The sequence below is a fragment of the Sinocyclocheilus rhinocerous genome, unplaced genomic scaffold (assembly GCF_001515625.1).
Source record: "Sinocyclocheilus rhinocerous isolate Xijiao unplaced genomic scaffold, SAMN03320098_v1.1 scaffold711, whole genome shotgun sequence".
NCBI lineage: Eukaryota > Metazoa > Chordata > Actinopteri > Cypriniformes > Cyprinidae > Sinocyclocheilus > Sinocyclocheilus rhinocerous.
This window is the reverse complement of record NW_015641018.1, coordinates 2,992,804-3,009,400: the sequence shown is the minus strand read 5'-3', so window position 1 is coordinate 3,009,400 and position 16,597 is coordinate 2,992,804. Positions and strand designations below refer to the sequence as shown.

Here is a 16,597-nt window from a genome sequence, read left to right as displayed (position 1 = left end):
TTTCTTTTTTTTTAAACCGTACAACAACTATTTTACATGTAGATGGACTCAAAATAAAAGGACTGTCTGGGAATTATTATTATTTTTATTTAGCACAACATGTATTTGTATAGTGGGAATTCAATACAAAATATTGAATACAAAATTAAATTCATGCTCTTGTTTTTATTTAATAACACAAAAACAGGAGGCATTACATTATTAACAAATTGTCACAATATTAACACCATAGCTGCTAAAAATAAAATATATTTCGGTGTTTTTAAAACACCGCAGCATTTTCATTTTTCTTTGTTCCAAAAGGTTTATGTATAATTTAAGTTCATTTAAACGTAAGAATTTTTTTTTCAACGATCTATCTTTTTATATAATTTATTCACTGAAATCGGATGTAGGAAGCAAGAGCTGATCGATGACGACAGTGAGGTCAAAGTTGAGCGACTCCCGAAAGCTTCAGCAGGTGGAGGTGGCGCTATCTGCTGGTTTGGGCTCAGCGGAGCAGGCTGACATCCTGAAGCTAAAGGAGGACCTGCAGCAGCTCATTGAGCTCACAGAGTCCAGCCTGGTGTCTGTCAAAAAAAGCCAGTTGCTGGCCTCTTTGGAGGAGCCTTCGACCACATCTGTTACTCAAAAAACGGCTTTAGAGGATGAGTTTGCTGCTGAACTGTCAGAGGACTCTGCTGAGGTAAAGCAAAATGCTGAACCGGATGAGGAGGAAGAAGAGGTGGATATAAGTGGAACTAAGGTACGTGCTCCTCATGGGGAACCCTAGAGTACCATAATGCCATGGTGGTCTGCCCCGAAGAGCCAGAAGGAGAAGAGGCTCGAGTCCGGGTGCTTTACCTTCATCCCACAAACAAATCCATGAAACCCTGCGGCTTCTACCTTGAGGGCAAGTGCCGCTTCATGGACAACTGCAATCTTCAGGTTTTGTTTTTTTTTTAACAAAAAAGTGTGGAGTTTTGATATTTTTTGATGGCCAGACATTATACTTTTCACAAAAAAAGAAAACATTAAAAAAATACAAATTTGAAAAACTTTTATACCATTTTCAACAAAAGTTGAAATGAAATTACGTAAAAAAAAAAAATCTTACACCTTACATACATGTGAGTGCACACATCTTAATCATTATTTTCGTAAAAGTTGCATTTATTGAAAGGTAAAACAGTTTATTAAAAGGTAACGTTTATTGTTTAATAAATATTGTACATATATTTATACATACATAAAAAAAAAATTTCCAGGTAGTGGTGGTCTATGGTGGCAATTTTGTTTTATGTAGCTGTTTTGTTGACTAATGTGTGTGTTTTTCAGGTACTCTCATGGTGAGGCGGTGTGTGTATCAGAGCTCAGGGACTTCCTGGAGGCTGACATCAGTAACATGGAGTCGGGCTCTGCGTGTTTGGCCAAGCATGAAGATGGCATCTGGTACCCGGCCAGAATATCAGGTACAATTTCTAAGTTCTTTCAGCGCCATTAACAGAAAGGAAGAACAGAGATTGCTACATGAAATCATTTCTGTGTTACCTTCCCTACAATTTACAAGACAGAGAGAGATTCCTTATTGATCCCCAAGGGGAGATTTAATGGGATATATCAGCAGCTTCAAACATAGACTGTACAAAAACACAACAGTATGTGCACTCGATCAGGTAAAACTGAGCAATACATTACAGGTGTGCATGAGTCATTGTGCTTCTCTTTTTCCAGAGATTGAAGGTGGCTTGTACACAGTGAAATTTGACTCGTTGCTGTTGAAGGAGGCTGTGCTGGAGGCTGATGGGATCATTCCTCCTCTTCGTCAAGATGATGGTTCCCCCTCTTCCTCATCGGACTCAGAGGATGATACAGACCAGTGTGACGCCGTCTATGCTAAAGGTGCATAATTACAACATCCTCTGGAATATTGTGTACTGGAGTGTCTGAAGAACTACAGTACAGTATACTGTAGGCTGAGGAAAATATATCTGGGTCAGTCTTTTAAAAGACCCATTTATATTCTTTATAAAAAAAAATAGAGAGAAAAAAACAGCATATTTTTAACATATATCTTCTGTAACATTATAAATGTCTTAACTGTTGCTTTTTTAATGCATCCTTGCTTACAAAAATTCCTTTCAAAAACAAAATCTTACTGACCCCAAATTTTTGAATGGTAGTGTTAATTGTATAAGTAAAAAATACAGTTAAAAACTATTACAATATTGAGAATCTCCAATGAGAAAAATGGGAATTAAAAAAAAAGTTAAACATCCAGACACACCACAGTAAACAGGAATCTTGGGGAATGTTCTTAATTGTTATAAAAAAATGAAACATGGATACTAAAATATGCATTTCTTTATGGAAAATGTTTTCTTATTGTTTTGTTCCATTTTAAATGTGGACTGAATATATGATCAGATTAAAACGAACTGAATGTCATTGTGCTTGTTACCTGTTTTCAGTAAAGCAACATAGACCTTCTGCAGAATAATCTTTCAAATATAAGATCAGTTCGTAGATCAAATAAATTAACCCCACATTAAATTGATCAAAAGTGACAGTAAAGACATTTATATTGTTACGAAAGATTTCTATTTCAAATAAATGCTGTTTCTATTCATAAAGATATCCTCAAAAATAAAATAATAATAAGAAGAATTATTATTGTTGATAATAGTACAAATGTTTCTTGAGCAGCAAATCTGAAGGATTTCTGAAGGATCATGTGACAATGAAAACTGGAGTAATGATGCTTAAAAGTCAGCTTTGCATCACAGGAATCAAATAAATGTAAAAATATATTCTAATACAAAACATTTATTTTAAATTTTAATAATATTTCACAATATTACACTTTTTATTGCATTTTTAATCAAATACAGTATATGCAGCCTTGGTGAGCAAAAGAGACTTCTTTCAAAAACATTTCAAAGGGGTGCCCATTTTCGACGAGTTGGGCTCTGTTTTTACCTTGTCAAAAACAGCTCTTCATCCGATGTCCCCGGATTAAAAAAAAAAAAAAGCTTGTGTTCCTTTTAAGAGAAAGTAAATCAGTTGATTCCGTATGCAGCATACAAATGCTCTCTGATGTGTATAATCTATCATCTGATACATTTGCTGTTAGGATTAGAGCCCTGCACTTGGTGTGTGATTCCTCCTGGGACCTGAGGGATGAATTGTGGTCCTCAGTAAACAGACACTCCCCTTCTCCTCTCATGAATACACTGTGAACACTGCACTCTGTCTTGCTGCAGAGACAAACATTCAAACACCTGGGCTAAGGGCGGCTTTACCATTGGTGAGGATTTGAACAGATATCGGTGCGAGAAAGTTATAAAACATTCTAACTCAAACTTTTTCCCATTTATAGGACTCAGGAAGATCTACTTGCTCTGATTGATGCACATCACCGCATAACCAAACATTGTAGTGACCCCACTGGAGCACTGGAGTACATAGCAGGTACTGCTGGGACATGAAATGCTTTTAAATTAATCGGCCTGGTTCAATACGAACTTGTTGATGATGTTGGTTGATCTGTTCTCTCCACAGGTCACCTGGTTTATGGGAGCCACATGTCAGACCATGCTGATCTAGCAGCTGTGCAGAGTGTGATCAGGGCTTCTCTAAGAGATCCATCTACATTATGGGGGCGTGGCCAACACATTCTCTCAGATATGATTAACTTTACAGGAAGATTTGGTATGCAAACACTCGAATTACACTTAAATTTCCATAATAAGCTATATAGCAGAGGTTCTCAACCAGAAGACCCAGCAATTAGCAATTTTAAGTTTTAAAATAAATAAAATTATTATTATTATTATTATTTAAGAACCAGCATTCCCATGATTTTAGAAACCTGCATGTATGTGGTAGCTAACGTTTATTATTTCTAGACACGGAAAAGTCATGTAAATGAATACAGTCTTAAACAGCCCATGCTAATTAGAGTTAACTAAAACTAAAACCATAAAAAATTCATTCATATTAGGTGACCTTAACTACTATGTACTTACATCAAAAAATAAGTACAATGTACTTATTGTGTTCATATTGTATTGCAAAACACTTCTGCTTCTATTGAGGTGGGATACGGGTAAGGTTAGGGACAGGTTTGGTGGTATGGGTAGGTTTAAGGGTGGGTTAAGGTGTAAGGGATGGGTCAACAGTGTAATTATAAATGTAATTACAGAAATTAATTACAGATGTATTTGCATGCAGGTATTTTTAAAAATATAAGTACAATGTAAAAACATGTATGCAAGAAGTGCATTGTATTAAATGATTAATTTAAATGTAAGTACATAGTAGTTAAGGCCACTTAATATAAAGTGGGACCAAAAATTTCATTACTTGAAATAAAATAAATGTTAACTGAAATAACATAAAATATAAAAAGCTTGAACTTATTTTATTTCAGCTATTTAAGACAACATTTCTTATTTATCATATCTCATTTTCATATATGTAAATATTTCGAGTTATGGCAAGCTCTAAAATATTTTGTTGGGTGGAAATTTAAAAAATCCTTAATTATTAATTAATCCTTTTAAAAAATCCTTAATCCTAGTCCATAAATGATTGGTAGAGTCATATAAATTCATATTTAGCTCTTACAAGTAAAATTCTGAAATTTTATTATTTTAAATTCTAAATATTTTAGTTACTTATTTTTATCTATGGATGCTTCTAGTTTTCTGTTTTCTTAAAATCAAAACTTTGTCATTACGGCAGATGTACCAGAGGGACCGATTACATATTAGCCTGCATGGGGCACTTGTGGGCCTTAATGTCAAAAATGTTGTGAACAACTGCTATATATATATATATATATATATCCTGTATAAATAAGCATTTATTTTGTACTTAAATACTTCCCTTAACTGTCACACACTCATATTTTTGCAGAAGCTGGGGGCCAGTTGAAAGACTTGAGACGTCGTATTCAGTGCATTACTAGCTGTACAGACCCATCCATTCTGGGCTTTAGTCCAGGTATGGCAAATGAACTGGTGACGCTAAAAAGTCATAGACTCAACATTCTGAATGCGCTGGTGTCTTCTCTCCTTTTAGACAGTTTTCAGCCAGTAAAATATAACATGACAAGCTCCACTGCTGCGTATCTAACATCATTAGCTCTCTCATGTCTGGAGACTCAAGCAGAGCAGCTCAGGTCATACCTGTGGGAGGAGTCATCCAGTATTACACCTGGTGTTTATCGACTGGCTGCCTTTCTCAATCCCAGAGGCTTTCTGGCAGCATTGATCAGACATGCAGCCCACATCCAACACAAGGATATCAGTCTTTATGGATTGAATTTTAAGGTAAATCTCAGTTTTTCAAACACAAACTGGACAGATACACCAGATAAATATTATTTGTTTGCTTGTTTGTCACCAAATCCTTATCCAGCTGAAGAAATTCATTGTGTAAAAGGTGGTTAACATTTTTTTGCTAAATATTTAGCTCTCTACATTTATAGAAATCTGACATATATTATCTTTACTATTTGGATTTTAATGTAAATTTCAGTTTTTTTAAACACATAACACAAATGGTCACTATAGTTTGAAATATAAAAACATCTGAAGAGAATAGAGGTGACGGGATCTGTTCCTCTGAAAGCTCGCACTGTAATTCCTCATCCCAGTTTCTGTACTACTGCCCCCTGTATGTAGACAAACACACTGCAGATGGAGGTCAGGATCTGTCCGATGACAATATTATCATCCATGTTCCACTTGCAACAAGGTTAGATCCAATGCTCTGCGCTATGAGGCGTATAAGGTTAACTAGTACTCTCTTACAATAAACCCTTTGAGGAAAACATCTGCTCATATTATAGCATTATTACAAAATATTTATCTTGCAGAAATATTGTTCAGATTATCATACATTTTTTGTGGCATTACAGTACTTCTACACTTTATAGACCCTTTTTTTGTAATTTTTAGCATTTTAGTATGTGAAATTAACCAAAAAAAACAAGCAATTCTTAAAACACCCCATGAGAAATTAACAATATAAAAAAAAACATGTTGGCTCAAACCAAGGTTGCTGACTTTTGGACATGTACGTAGAGTTTAGTTCAAGACTTTGACACTTGTTTTCATAACAGCCTCTGGATCAGCTTCCTCCTACCTTAAAGGGGTCATATGATGCGATTTCAAGTTACATCATGAACCTAGGAGAGGAGGTCATTCTGACTTTGCTATGACAATCCTGAAATCTAAAATACTGCTTGCAGAAATTACACATTTCAAATCAGCAACAAAATCTGAAATGAACTGCCCCAAAAATGTAGTTCCTTATGCTCAAATATCATTATAAAACGATTTATTTTTTTTATCTAGACCAGTCAATGTGCATGTGCAGTCATGAGCGCCAGTCTCTGGTTTCTGTGGGAGCTTCTAACAGCTGCTGCAGTGATGCAATGACTTTACTAATCAGCGATTGGCTCTTTCATTTAGAAGGCGGGACATATTCCACCATATTGGGCGTTGCAGTTTCTCCCATTCATAAGTAATAGGAGTAACCCATTTTTTTATATCTATAGTCCTTGGTGCACCTTTAACGCTTTGCATTGACAAACCATATAAAAACAGCGAGTCTCATTCACTAACTGAAGTCAGTCGCAACTTCCGGTTCACGTGGCCTTAAAAGGAACATTTCATTTGATAAATCCATAACTTTGAGAGAACCTTGCCAGAACGTTAGCCGACAATGTCATCTATTAGCTGGGAAACTAGGAAAGGTTTTGTGGAAAGCCCGTATATCGAGATGGTTTGGGTAATTAGCTACATTAAGTTTCAAGATCAAGGTTAAGAACAAATTTATGTTATTACATGTTTTTTTTGTTTTTTTGATAAGTTCTCCTGTGCATATAAATAGGAATAATCCATGCCATTTTTAATGTGAGTTTATTAGAATGAGACACAGTGACTTGAACTTATAATGCTCAAGCTGCCTTTTCCTACTCATTAAACTGATCCGTTACTGGCTCAGATGCCTGCAGGAGCAGAACAACACTAGAGACTCCATGAACACTCAACTCCTCCAGGGCTCTGAGGTGGAGAGACGCGTCCTGTTGCTCACCGAGTCCCTGAGCAGATGGAATGGAAGGTAGACTTTCACCTCCTTCATTACACCTCTCCTCTTTTTACCCTTCTCTTTATCACTACTCTCTCATTATTTCTTCCAGTTCCTCTAAAGTCTGTTCCTTTTCACACTATAGAATGAGTTGTTCTGGCTCTTTTCTGTCCTTTGGGATTCTGCTGTGTTTGCAAGCTGAATTCTCAGCAGCAGAAGACGACTGAATTCGAAATGATCACAGTCTTACCTGTGAATGGGAGAAAATAATGAACCACTGCCCTCTTTTTTCACACGGACCTAGTGCATTGTCCTTCTGCAGACGCATCTCGTGGGCTCTCGTTTTTTTTTTTTGCATGCTGAAAAATTATCACACTGCCCCTATCAAAGCATTTCTGGCTTTCAGAATAACAAATATTAGGCTGTTATGTGATATTTGATAGTCTCTATGTTAAGCTTATTATGGAGACTATCACCAACTTAATGAAAAAAACTGAAGGCATGTATTTAACATTTTCAGTTTATTTAAAACTTTAGAAACTTAAAACGAGAAAGTGTAAAGAAATCCACCTTCCAAAGCATGTCTTTACAAAATTGCACGTACTAAAAATGTAGATTTTAGACCTTTTTGAAATTTTATTGTCACAGTGAATGAGAGAAATTACCATAGGTCATTCAAAACAGCAAACCTCCGGGGTTTTAAAAACAAAGGAACCATTATGCGCTCTGTTTTGTATGTTGTCTGTGTCCCGAACCACTTGGTTTTTATCAGTGGTTTGGACTTTCATTCTGACGGCACCCATTCACTGCAGAGGATCCATCGGTGAACAAGTGATGTTATGCTACATTTCTCCAAATCTGTTCTTATGAGCAAATAAACTCATCTACATCTTGGATGGTCTGAGGCTGAGTAAATGTACCTTGTTAGGTAAACTGTTCCTTTAACTAGAAAAACCTACAGTAACCGCTGAAACCAGTTGGCCAAGATAAAAGTCAGACTCCAGCATCCAAAGCATGGCATATGCTGGTGAGCAGACTGGTCTTTCAGCAGGGTAAAGGGGATTTCCCTTTTGAAATTGTAGATTATCCAGTCCAACCCCGGTAACAGGTAGTGATCTCCTAGAATCAGATCTGAGACGTCATTTAGAAAATGCATTAATGTATTTATAAGTAACAACATTACTTTGCGTTTACTGACACATACCTACTTTCAGTTTTCTCAAAATCTAAACATACTAATAGTTATTATTAATAAAATCATTAATCATTAAATTTAATACCAAGTATATGTGGCTTTTTATGCAGATCATTTATATTTGGCCGGTGGACATTTGTTTAAAGGGGTCATAGTGTTTAAAGGGGCCACAAGTTGATATGATTCTTTAGGGTCTTAATGAAAAGTCTGTAACATAGTTTGGTTAAAATTTCTCAATGGTAGTGTAAAAAACACATTTTTTACCCTGTCAAAAACAGCTCTTGAGAAAGGGGAAATTATTTAATGAGATTAAAAAAAAAACACTGGGTGGATTTTTATCATTATAGGGTGGTTGTGTACACACACTGCCAACACACATTTCAGTTCAAACAACTTGTAAAAGTGCATGTAGCATCCTATGACCCCTTTAAGTATTTATGAACCAAAGCAGGACGAACTGCCTATGCATATTGGTTTTGCTCTAATTCATCCAACCAACTTTCTTCTCCAAATCTTCTTTGGAACAGTATATAATATATATTATATGAAGCTATATATATAAAATTGAATCTCTGGTATGTTACATTTAAAAATGCATGGGTATTGAACATTTGAAACAGAACTGATGAAAAATATATTATTGAAGCAAATCAAATATTTATTTACAAAGACATACCCAATAGATAAAGGAATAACAATTAGTACACGTTTTAAAGTGGCAGTTTATGGCGTGGATGGTGAAATCCAATATCGGTGCTGCAGGTGTGTGATGCTCTTGAAGAGGACGACAGCATTGGTTCATTCTGACAGCCTGAGCTTTCCATCTGCCCTGAGGCACTGATTTAACTCAACCTGTGACCTCTTCTCTTGTAGGTCAACTCATCCACTACCTGAGAGGAGAGAGGGGTATTAGAGCAGATTTTCCTTGACAGGTATTTCGGTATTGCTCAGGAAGGTAACAGAACATGTCTTACTAAACCTTTCATTGGGAAATGTCAGCATTTAATGGCACAATCTTAAATCCATCACAAAAAACTTGAAAGGCAGACTTGAAACACAAATCTCATGTGGTTTTCATTTGCTATAACTGGACCCATTTCTTGGCTTTTGAAGACGTTTCATCACTCGTCCATATGGCTTTTCAGTGGACATTTTAACATTCATTTACTAAATCATCTGACATTTATTAATGCTAATTTTCACATTTTAAACTGTCATTCTTCCTGTTATTAATAGCCCCTGCAAATTAATTTAGTTAAATAATTTTGCAACATTTTACATACTAATTTTTGTGAAAAGTATTTATTAAAAGCTGTTACCGAAATATGGACATAAATAGTGTCGGTACAAATTAAGATGGACCTGCTTCTTAGAGCATCTTCATTTTTAATATATATTCAGGGTTTGTAAAGGTGAACAGCTGAAATACAAGCAGTCCTTGGGAAATGATCTTTATGAATTCATATCACATTCAGGACAGACTTGAACAAACTATTGCACAATTTTATCTGCTGTCACCTATGTTACCTTTCACAGCTGAAATCTCCTGCAAGTCATTCTCACACACTGAAATCCATGTGCGATTGGCCCTTCGCAGGGAGCTTGATCGACAGACGATCTGACCAATCATAATGCCGAATCCACCATTTTGTCTGACAACCCTGTTGAAAAAACCAGCATATGCTGGTTAGATATGTTTTGAAGCATGGCAGCTGGTTTGAGCCGGTTTAAGCTGGCCATGTGCTGGTCCTAAGCTGGTTAGCTCAGGACCAGCTTAAACCAGCTCAAACCAGCTGCCACGCTTCAAAACATACCTAACCAGCACATGCTGTTTTTTTTTTCAACAGGGAAACAAACCAGACAGGAGAGTAGATTAACGTGAGTGGACTTAAAGTTGAAAAATGGCTGACGTCTTTCCACGGTTGAAATAAAATACCTTCTGATGTTCATTCATGTTTATTTCATGCTTTAAGTAAATATTAAAAGAAGATCAGTTCATGTGCTGCCTGAACTGAGGCGCTACAGCGATCTGTCATGACACATTGAAGAGCCACAAAACGGTATTTATTGTTTGAATTTCTTAAAAAATTACAAAATTTGAAAGCTGACACTAAGTAACCTGCTCTGTCTTGTCTGTCGTCACATTGTCAGTGTCCTCTTTGCTCCACGATGTATTTTTCACAGAAAAGACAGAGCTCATAATTTTGTTATGAGAATGAGATAATTTTTTTTTTTAAAGAAATTCAAAGAAAAAATACAGTTTTGTTGCTCTTTCATGTGTGTCCTGACAGATCGCTGTAGCGCCTCAGTTCAAGCGCCACATGAACTGTTCATCTCTTTTTATTAACTGCACGGAGTAAACATGAATAAATATCAGAAGGTATGTTGTTTCAACCACGGAAAGACGTCAATACACAGTTCAAGTTCTATGATTGGTCAGATCGCCTGTCAATCAAACAGGCGAAATCTCAGAATAGGGGAAAAATTCCTATTCTCAGAATAGGGGAAAAATATTGATGTAAATGCTTTACATCTGTTCCATTGTAAAACATTAAGGTAGATGTATTTGTTTATGTCTGTGTTTTAGATATTTATATAGTGACAGACTGAATCAAGCCAGTTTTCTTTAAAAGAAGGTTCCAGGTTAAATAGGGCAAGTTACTGCACACAGACTGATGACCTCATATGACCTCAGAAGACTCGGAATATAGAAAACGAGTCGTATGTGCCACTTTAATTATGCTTTTGTGCCCTTTTTAAAGTCATAGTTCACTCAAAAATGATTAATGATGAAAAAAATAGTATGAAAGTCAATGGGGACCAACTGTTTGGTTACCCACATTCTTCAAATATCTTTTGTGTTCAGCAGAAGAAAGAAACTCATACAGGTTTGGAATAAGGTGAGTAAATGATGACAGAATTTTCATTTTTGGGTGACCTGTTAAATCTCGCTTCAGTGTATTTGGATGGAAAAGAGCAATCCTCTTCAAAATTCCTCCAAATATTCCACAGAATAAAGAAAATCATTGATTTTGACAGAGTAAATGTTCACATCAGTTTCATTTTATTTAATTTCATTTTTCATTAACTTGCATTTAACCCAAAACAGTCCTTTAAGTGCACAGAATCCCACTACTAACTTCCTGTTACACTGAGAAGCAATGACATTAAGCATCACTTAATTTCCATGACAGCAGATGTTTAATGAGGTCACTGAAGTCAAGTGTGATTGACAAGGCCATTCCCCACGTACACCGAGCCAATCAGAGACTCCACACGAGGATCTAGATCATTCCAGCCAGCCACGGTGGGAGGAAGAGTCCGACGGTCCCCAAAATGCACACCAGCACAAACATCCAGAGGAATATTCTATCAATCACCATGGCAACATATTTCCAGTCTTCCCTCACCTGGTGGGGAAAAAGGAGATTAATTCGTTTGAGATATCATTTCCACTCGTGTCTTTCCCTCTCAGAATTGATTTTTTTTTTTTGGATGACTACTTTCCTGTGAGACCACAGTGTTTTCTGTTTTTTTGTAGCGTAGCAAGAACAGTGATAAAAAAATAATACCAGTATCAAAGGCCAGTTCAAAGTGCCTCAGAAGAACTTGAGGAGAATCTCTTGCTAAAGAGGAATCTAATGTTTCAAGGTTTTTATTGCAAGTTTTTCAATCCTGGATATTCTTTTTTACAGTCTGTTTACCTTTAGAGTTCTTTTGTGTTTGAGTTTATTTTTACTTTGATCTGTATTGCATTTTTTCTCAGGAATCCTTCATCCAAAAACTAATTTATTTACTCACCCTCATGTCATTCCAAACCCATATGACTTGAAACAAGAATGAAACCATACAGCAGAGTTTCCTGAACTGTTTTATATCTTCAGCACAACGACTGAAGAAATCATGTTTTACCTGAGCTGTAAATGTAAGTTTGTAGTTTGTATTGAATTTGATGAATTGAAAAGATTGCATACCGCAAAGTAATGGCGCAATTGAATAGTGAATAGGTTGGGTTGTTATAATGAACAGTTTACAAAGATGAGTTACCAGTTTTAGTCATTGTGACTAACTGAATAACTGAATTGAAGTGATCATTGTTACTGAATCAAAATCTGTCTAACTTGCACGCTTTTTCAATGATAAATGTGAAAATGTTTTATATATAAGATTATCACATTTTCAGTTTGTTGTTTGTCACACAAGCTTCAGTCTACTTTTAGGATTATTTTATTGTGCTTTTTGTCATTTTTGGATCTTCACAGGCCTTGGGCAGTTTGCTTTTGTTGAATGGAAATGATCAGTGTGAACTACGGCTGTCAAGTGATTACAATTGTTAATATAATTAATAATATGATGTGCCGATTAAGTAGTCCCGCATCAATTTTGGCTGAAGAATTAACTCCCAAAACATTCTTAACCTCCAAAATGGCAGAAGACGTAACTCGGGGGAGAAGAATTGTTAAATAAATAGTTATTTTTGTTTTCTTTGCACTCAAAAAGTATTCTCGTAGCTTCACAAAACTGAAGTTGAGCCACTGATGTCACATGGACTGTTTTACAGATGTCCTTGCTACGTTTCTGGACCTGGGAACATTACAGTTGCGTTGCTGTTTATGCAGGCTCTGAGCTCTCACATTTCAACAAAAATATCTTCATTTGTGTTCCGAAGATGAACGAAGGTCTTACGGGTTTGGAACGACATGAGGGTGAATAATTAATGACAGAATTTTCATTTTGGGGTGAACTAACCCTTTAACTTCTTGCTGTATAAAATCAATATCACGTGCAGTTGGGCAAATATTTGGGAAAATCAACACATGTGCTCGTGTAATTTTCCTAAACTATATGATATAAGACAAAAAATACTTCAATTTCTTTGCTCTCATTTCTTGAATTTTAAGGGCACATAACTGCATTCTCATAGGCCAGGGGTAGGCAAGTTCGGTCCTAGAGAGCCGTAGTGCTGCAGAGTTCAGCTCCAACCCTGAAAACAAAACTCACCTGCCTATAGCCTTAGTAATCCTGAAGACATTGATTAGCTTGTTCAGGTGTGTTTGATTAGGGTTGGAGCTGAACTCTGCAGGACTGCGGCTCTCTAGGACCGAACTTGCCTACCCCCGTCATAGGCTATATCACGCAGTCAGTCGTCTTCTGCATCATCTTTTTCAGCAACTGCATGGATGACATACAGTTCTGGGCTGGGATGGGGTGCATTAAATGTGTTCATTTTAACACGTTATTTTTTTCCATTAATTTTCTATTTTCCATCAAATGAACACATTAAATCCACTGCCCTAATGTCAAAATTTTTCAAAACATTTCTTTTTTGTTCCACCAAAGAAAGGAAGTGACACAGGTTTGGAATGACACGTCGGTGATTAAATGGTGACAGAATTTTCATTTGTCCTGAAGTAAAACTTACTGAAAAGTCTGAATCCTCTGCTCTCAGATGGTCAGCGATGTACTGAACTCCTTCCAAGGCTTTAAGCAGGGACTGCGACAGATTGCTCCCCGGCTGCGCTGCGTTCAGATCAGTAGTGCTGTCATTGTTAGAGCTGAAGATCTGGGCGTTGGGCAAGTTATGTCTGGTACACCTCCCGGCTTCCTCGTGATCAAGCTTCTGCAGACTCGTCCCCTCAGATGTAAGACAGTGTTGACAACTCCCTGCTCCCAGAATGCTCTCTTTGGCTTCGATGAAGACGTTCTCAGCACTCCGGCCTTGGATATCACAGTCTGTAAACTCGGCTCCTTCCTGCGGGATGGTGTGTAGCAGAGTACCAAGGATAGTATCTGGAAATAAAGTTGTGCTTGAGGCAAAGATGCTGTTCGTGAATGCGCATGTATAACCGAGGGCCAGCGTTTGAGGTGTTTGCGACGTTTCCTCTTGCAGGATGGAATACTGGCTGCTGGGAGAACTGCAGAAAATTATGGGTTTGGGGGAAGAGTCCAGCTGAATTTGATCCAACTGGGCAACCGAGGTCACGTCCAAATGGGGGAGCGGACTTTGCGGAGAAATATCCAGAATGTTGTTCCGCAGAAACATGGACTGTGACGCCATTGGCTTGTGCATCATCTCGATCAGTTTCCCACAGTTCCTCTTACCCGAGGCAGGCGGACGTTTCATGAACAGGTAACGGGGCACCAGGTGTAGAAACACCTGGCGGACCCAGTGTGGCATGCTGTGCGTGCGGGACGAACGGTGGTGGACGTTGAGCACAAACACAGTGATGATGATGGAGAGAGTGACGAAGATCATGGTGAAGAGGAGGTACTCGCCAATGAGCGGGATGACTAGCGAGGTCGAGGGAATAATTTCCGTGATTAGCAGGAGGAAAACGGTCAGAGAGAGGAGGACGGAGATGCACAGCGTGATTTTCTCCGCACACTCTGAGGGAAGGTAGAAGACCAGCACCGTCAGGCAGGATATAAGCAGGCAGGGGATGATTAGATTGATGGTGTAGAACAGAGGCAGACGTCTGATGATGAAGGAGTAGGTAATATCTGGGTAGATTTCCGTACAGCACTCGTACTTCTTGATGTTGTAAGTGCCGACGGCGTTTACTATGACCCACTCCCCGCTTTCCCAGTAGTCCATCTGGTCTACGTCACTGGCCATGCTGACCAGGTCGATCTTGGCCTGATCGTACGTCCAAGAGCCGAATTTCATCTTGCAGTTTTGCTGGTCGAAGGGAAAGAAGGTGACATCGATGCTGCAGGAGCTTTTATAAATGGCAGGAGGTTTCCATTTGATCCTGCCGTTGTAAAACACCTGGGCTTTAGTCAAGTGTGTCACCGCAAAGTCTCCGTCCGCACTGCAGATTAAACACAAAACTGTCAGACAGAACCTGCAATGAAATATCGGTGGAGCAACGTGAAAGACAGCTTTAGTGGTGTCAGTGTACATCACAGTGAGCCAAACCATCAATAAGCCGTGACGTCTTTGAGAATTGTTTAACCATTCAACTTTCAGAACTTTCTTCCTAATTGAGCAAATATATTGGATCAAGAGAATTTTAGAGCGTTTGTAATTGTTATAGCTTCAATATTCACTAAAAATGCAAATGTGCAATCAGAGCTCATGCAGATGAACAGTTCGACCAAAAATTCTGTCATTGTTTGTATCAAGTTTCTCAACAATACAAGTTAATATTATCACATCATTGGACTAAAACCTTCTGACTTCACTCACACAGCATATTACAACTCATGATATTTTTTTCCTCACACTTTGTGATGTTCCTGTTCAAAAATGACTGGCCTACAAAAAAAATAGCTTAGAAATTTCTTGTTATGCTATATCATTTCCAAATATAATATTGAATTCAAACTTTTTTATCAAATTGTTTTCTTTCAGCTAGCACAGGATTGGTATTTCATTTTGGAACTGATTGATCATATAGGCCTGATTGATCTGAGCTTATGAACCTCAGTTTATAATTATCCATTAAAAATGAAAAAATCTTTAAAAAGCCGAAAAGGATTTTCAGCACATCATTTAATAAATAAACAAACAAACACACATACAGCCTAAATTATACGGTTAAATTATCTTTAACTACACGCCATATGAACAACCATTCAGTAATGATTGTAATTTGGTTAGTAATTTAATTTTCACATGACAGTACGTCAATAAAAGTACGTACTTTGTTGAAGTGCGTCAGATGTTTGTTGAGTCATTTCCAAGAACGACTCTTCAGACTGATTCAATCTGCTAACTACAGTCATGGCCAAAAGTTTTGGCAGTGACATAAATTTTGTGTTTTGCAAAGTTTTCTGCTCAAGCTGTTGTGGTGTTCATTCACATTGTTTCTAGATTATTGTGTAGAGTGATCAGATGCATTTTAAATAATTGCTAAAATCTTCATTGGCCAAAAAATGAACATTTCACAAAAGAAAAAAAATTTCACTGTTTTTTGATCCTGACACAAAATGACCAGATAACATTAAAGGGGTCATATGATGTTGCTAAAAAGAACATTATTTTGTGTATTTGGTGTAATGAAATGTGTTTATGCGGTTTAAGGTTAAAAAAACACATTATTTTCCACATACTGTACATTATTGTTTCTCCTCTATGCCCCGCCTTTCTGAAACGCGTCGATTTTACAAAGCTCATCGGTCTGAAAAGCGAGGTGTGCTGTGATTGGTTAGCTATCCAGTGCGTTGTGATTGGCGGCCGGCGGATTCGATGAAGGAGCGTCCGGCGGGCTTGCGGCAACCACATGTGATGACCCCGGGCTGGACTCCGCTTCGTCCACAGTGAAAGCCGATCCGGTGATCCACAGCACGAAGTTGATGTATTTCCTCAGCGACCAGCAC

General features: G+C 37.5%; 1 protein-coding gene and 1 pseudogene across 1 annotated transcript in view; one reads left to right on the top strand and one right to left on the bottom strand.

The window, feature by feature from the left end:
- Positions 1-412: 412 nt before the first annotated feature.
- On the top strand, positions 413-4,967 carry LOC107753876 (zinc finger CCCH-type with G patch domain-containing protein-like; annotated as a pseudogene).
- A 6,558-nt stretch (positions 4,968-11,525) lies between these two features.
- Positions 11,526-16,597, bottom strand: part of LOC107753893 (neuronal acetylcholine receptor subunit alpha-2-like) — an 8,277-nt gene continuing 3,205 nt past the window's right edge. Inside the window, exons 5-6 of the mRNA XM_016570163.1 lie at positions 13,698-15,087; positions 11,526-11,685 (exon numbers count right to left, since the gene is read on the bottom strand). Of these exons, the coding sequence (XP_016425649.1) occupies positions 11,560-11,685; positions 13,698-15,087 (1,516 nt within the window). The 3' untranslated portion in view covers positions 11,526-11,559. The remainder of the gene's footprint in view (positions 11,686-13,697; positions 15,088-16,597) is intronic.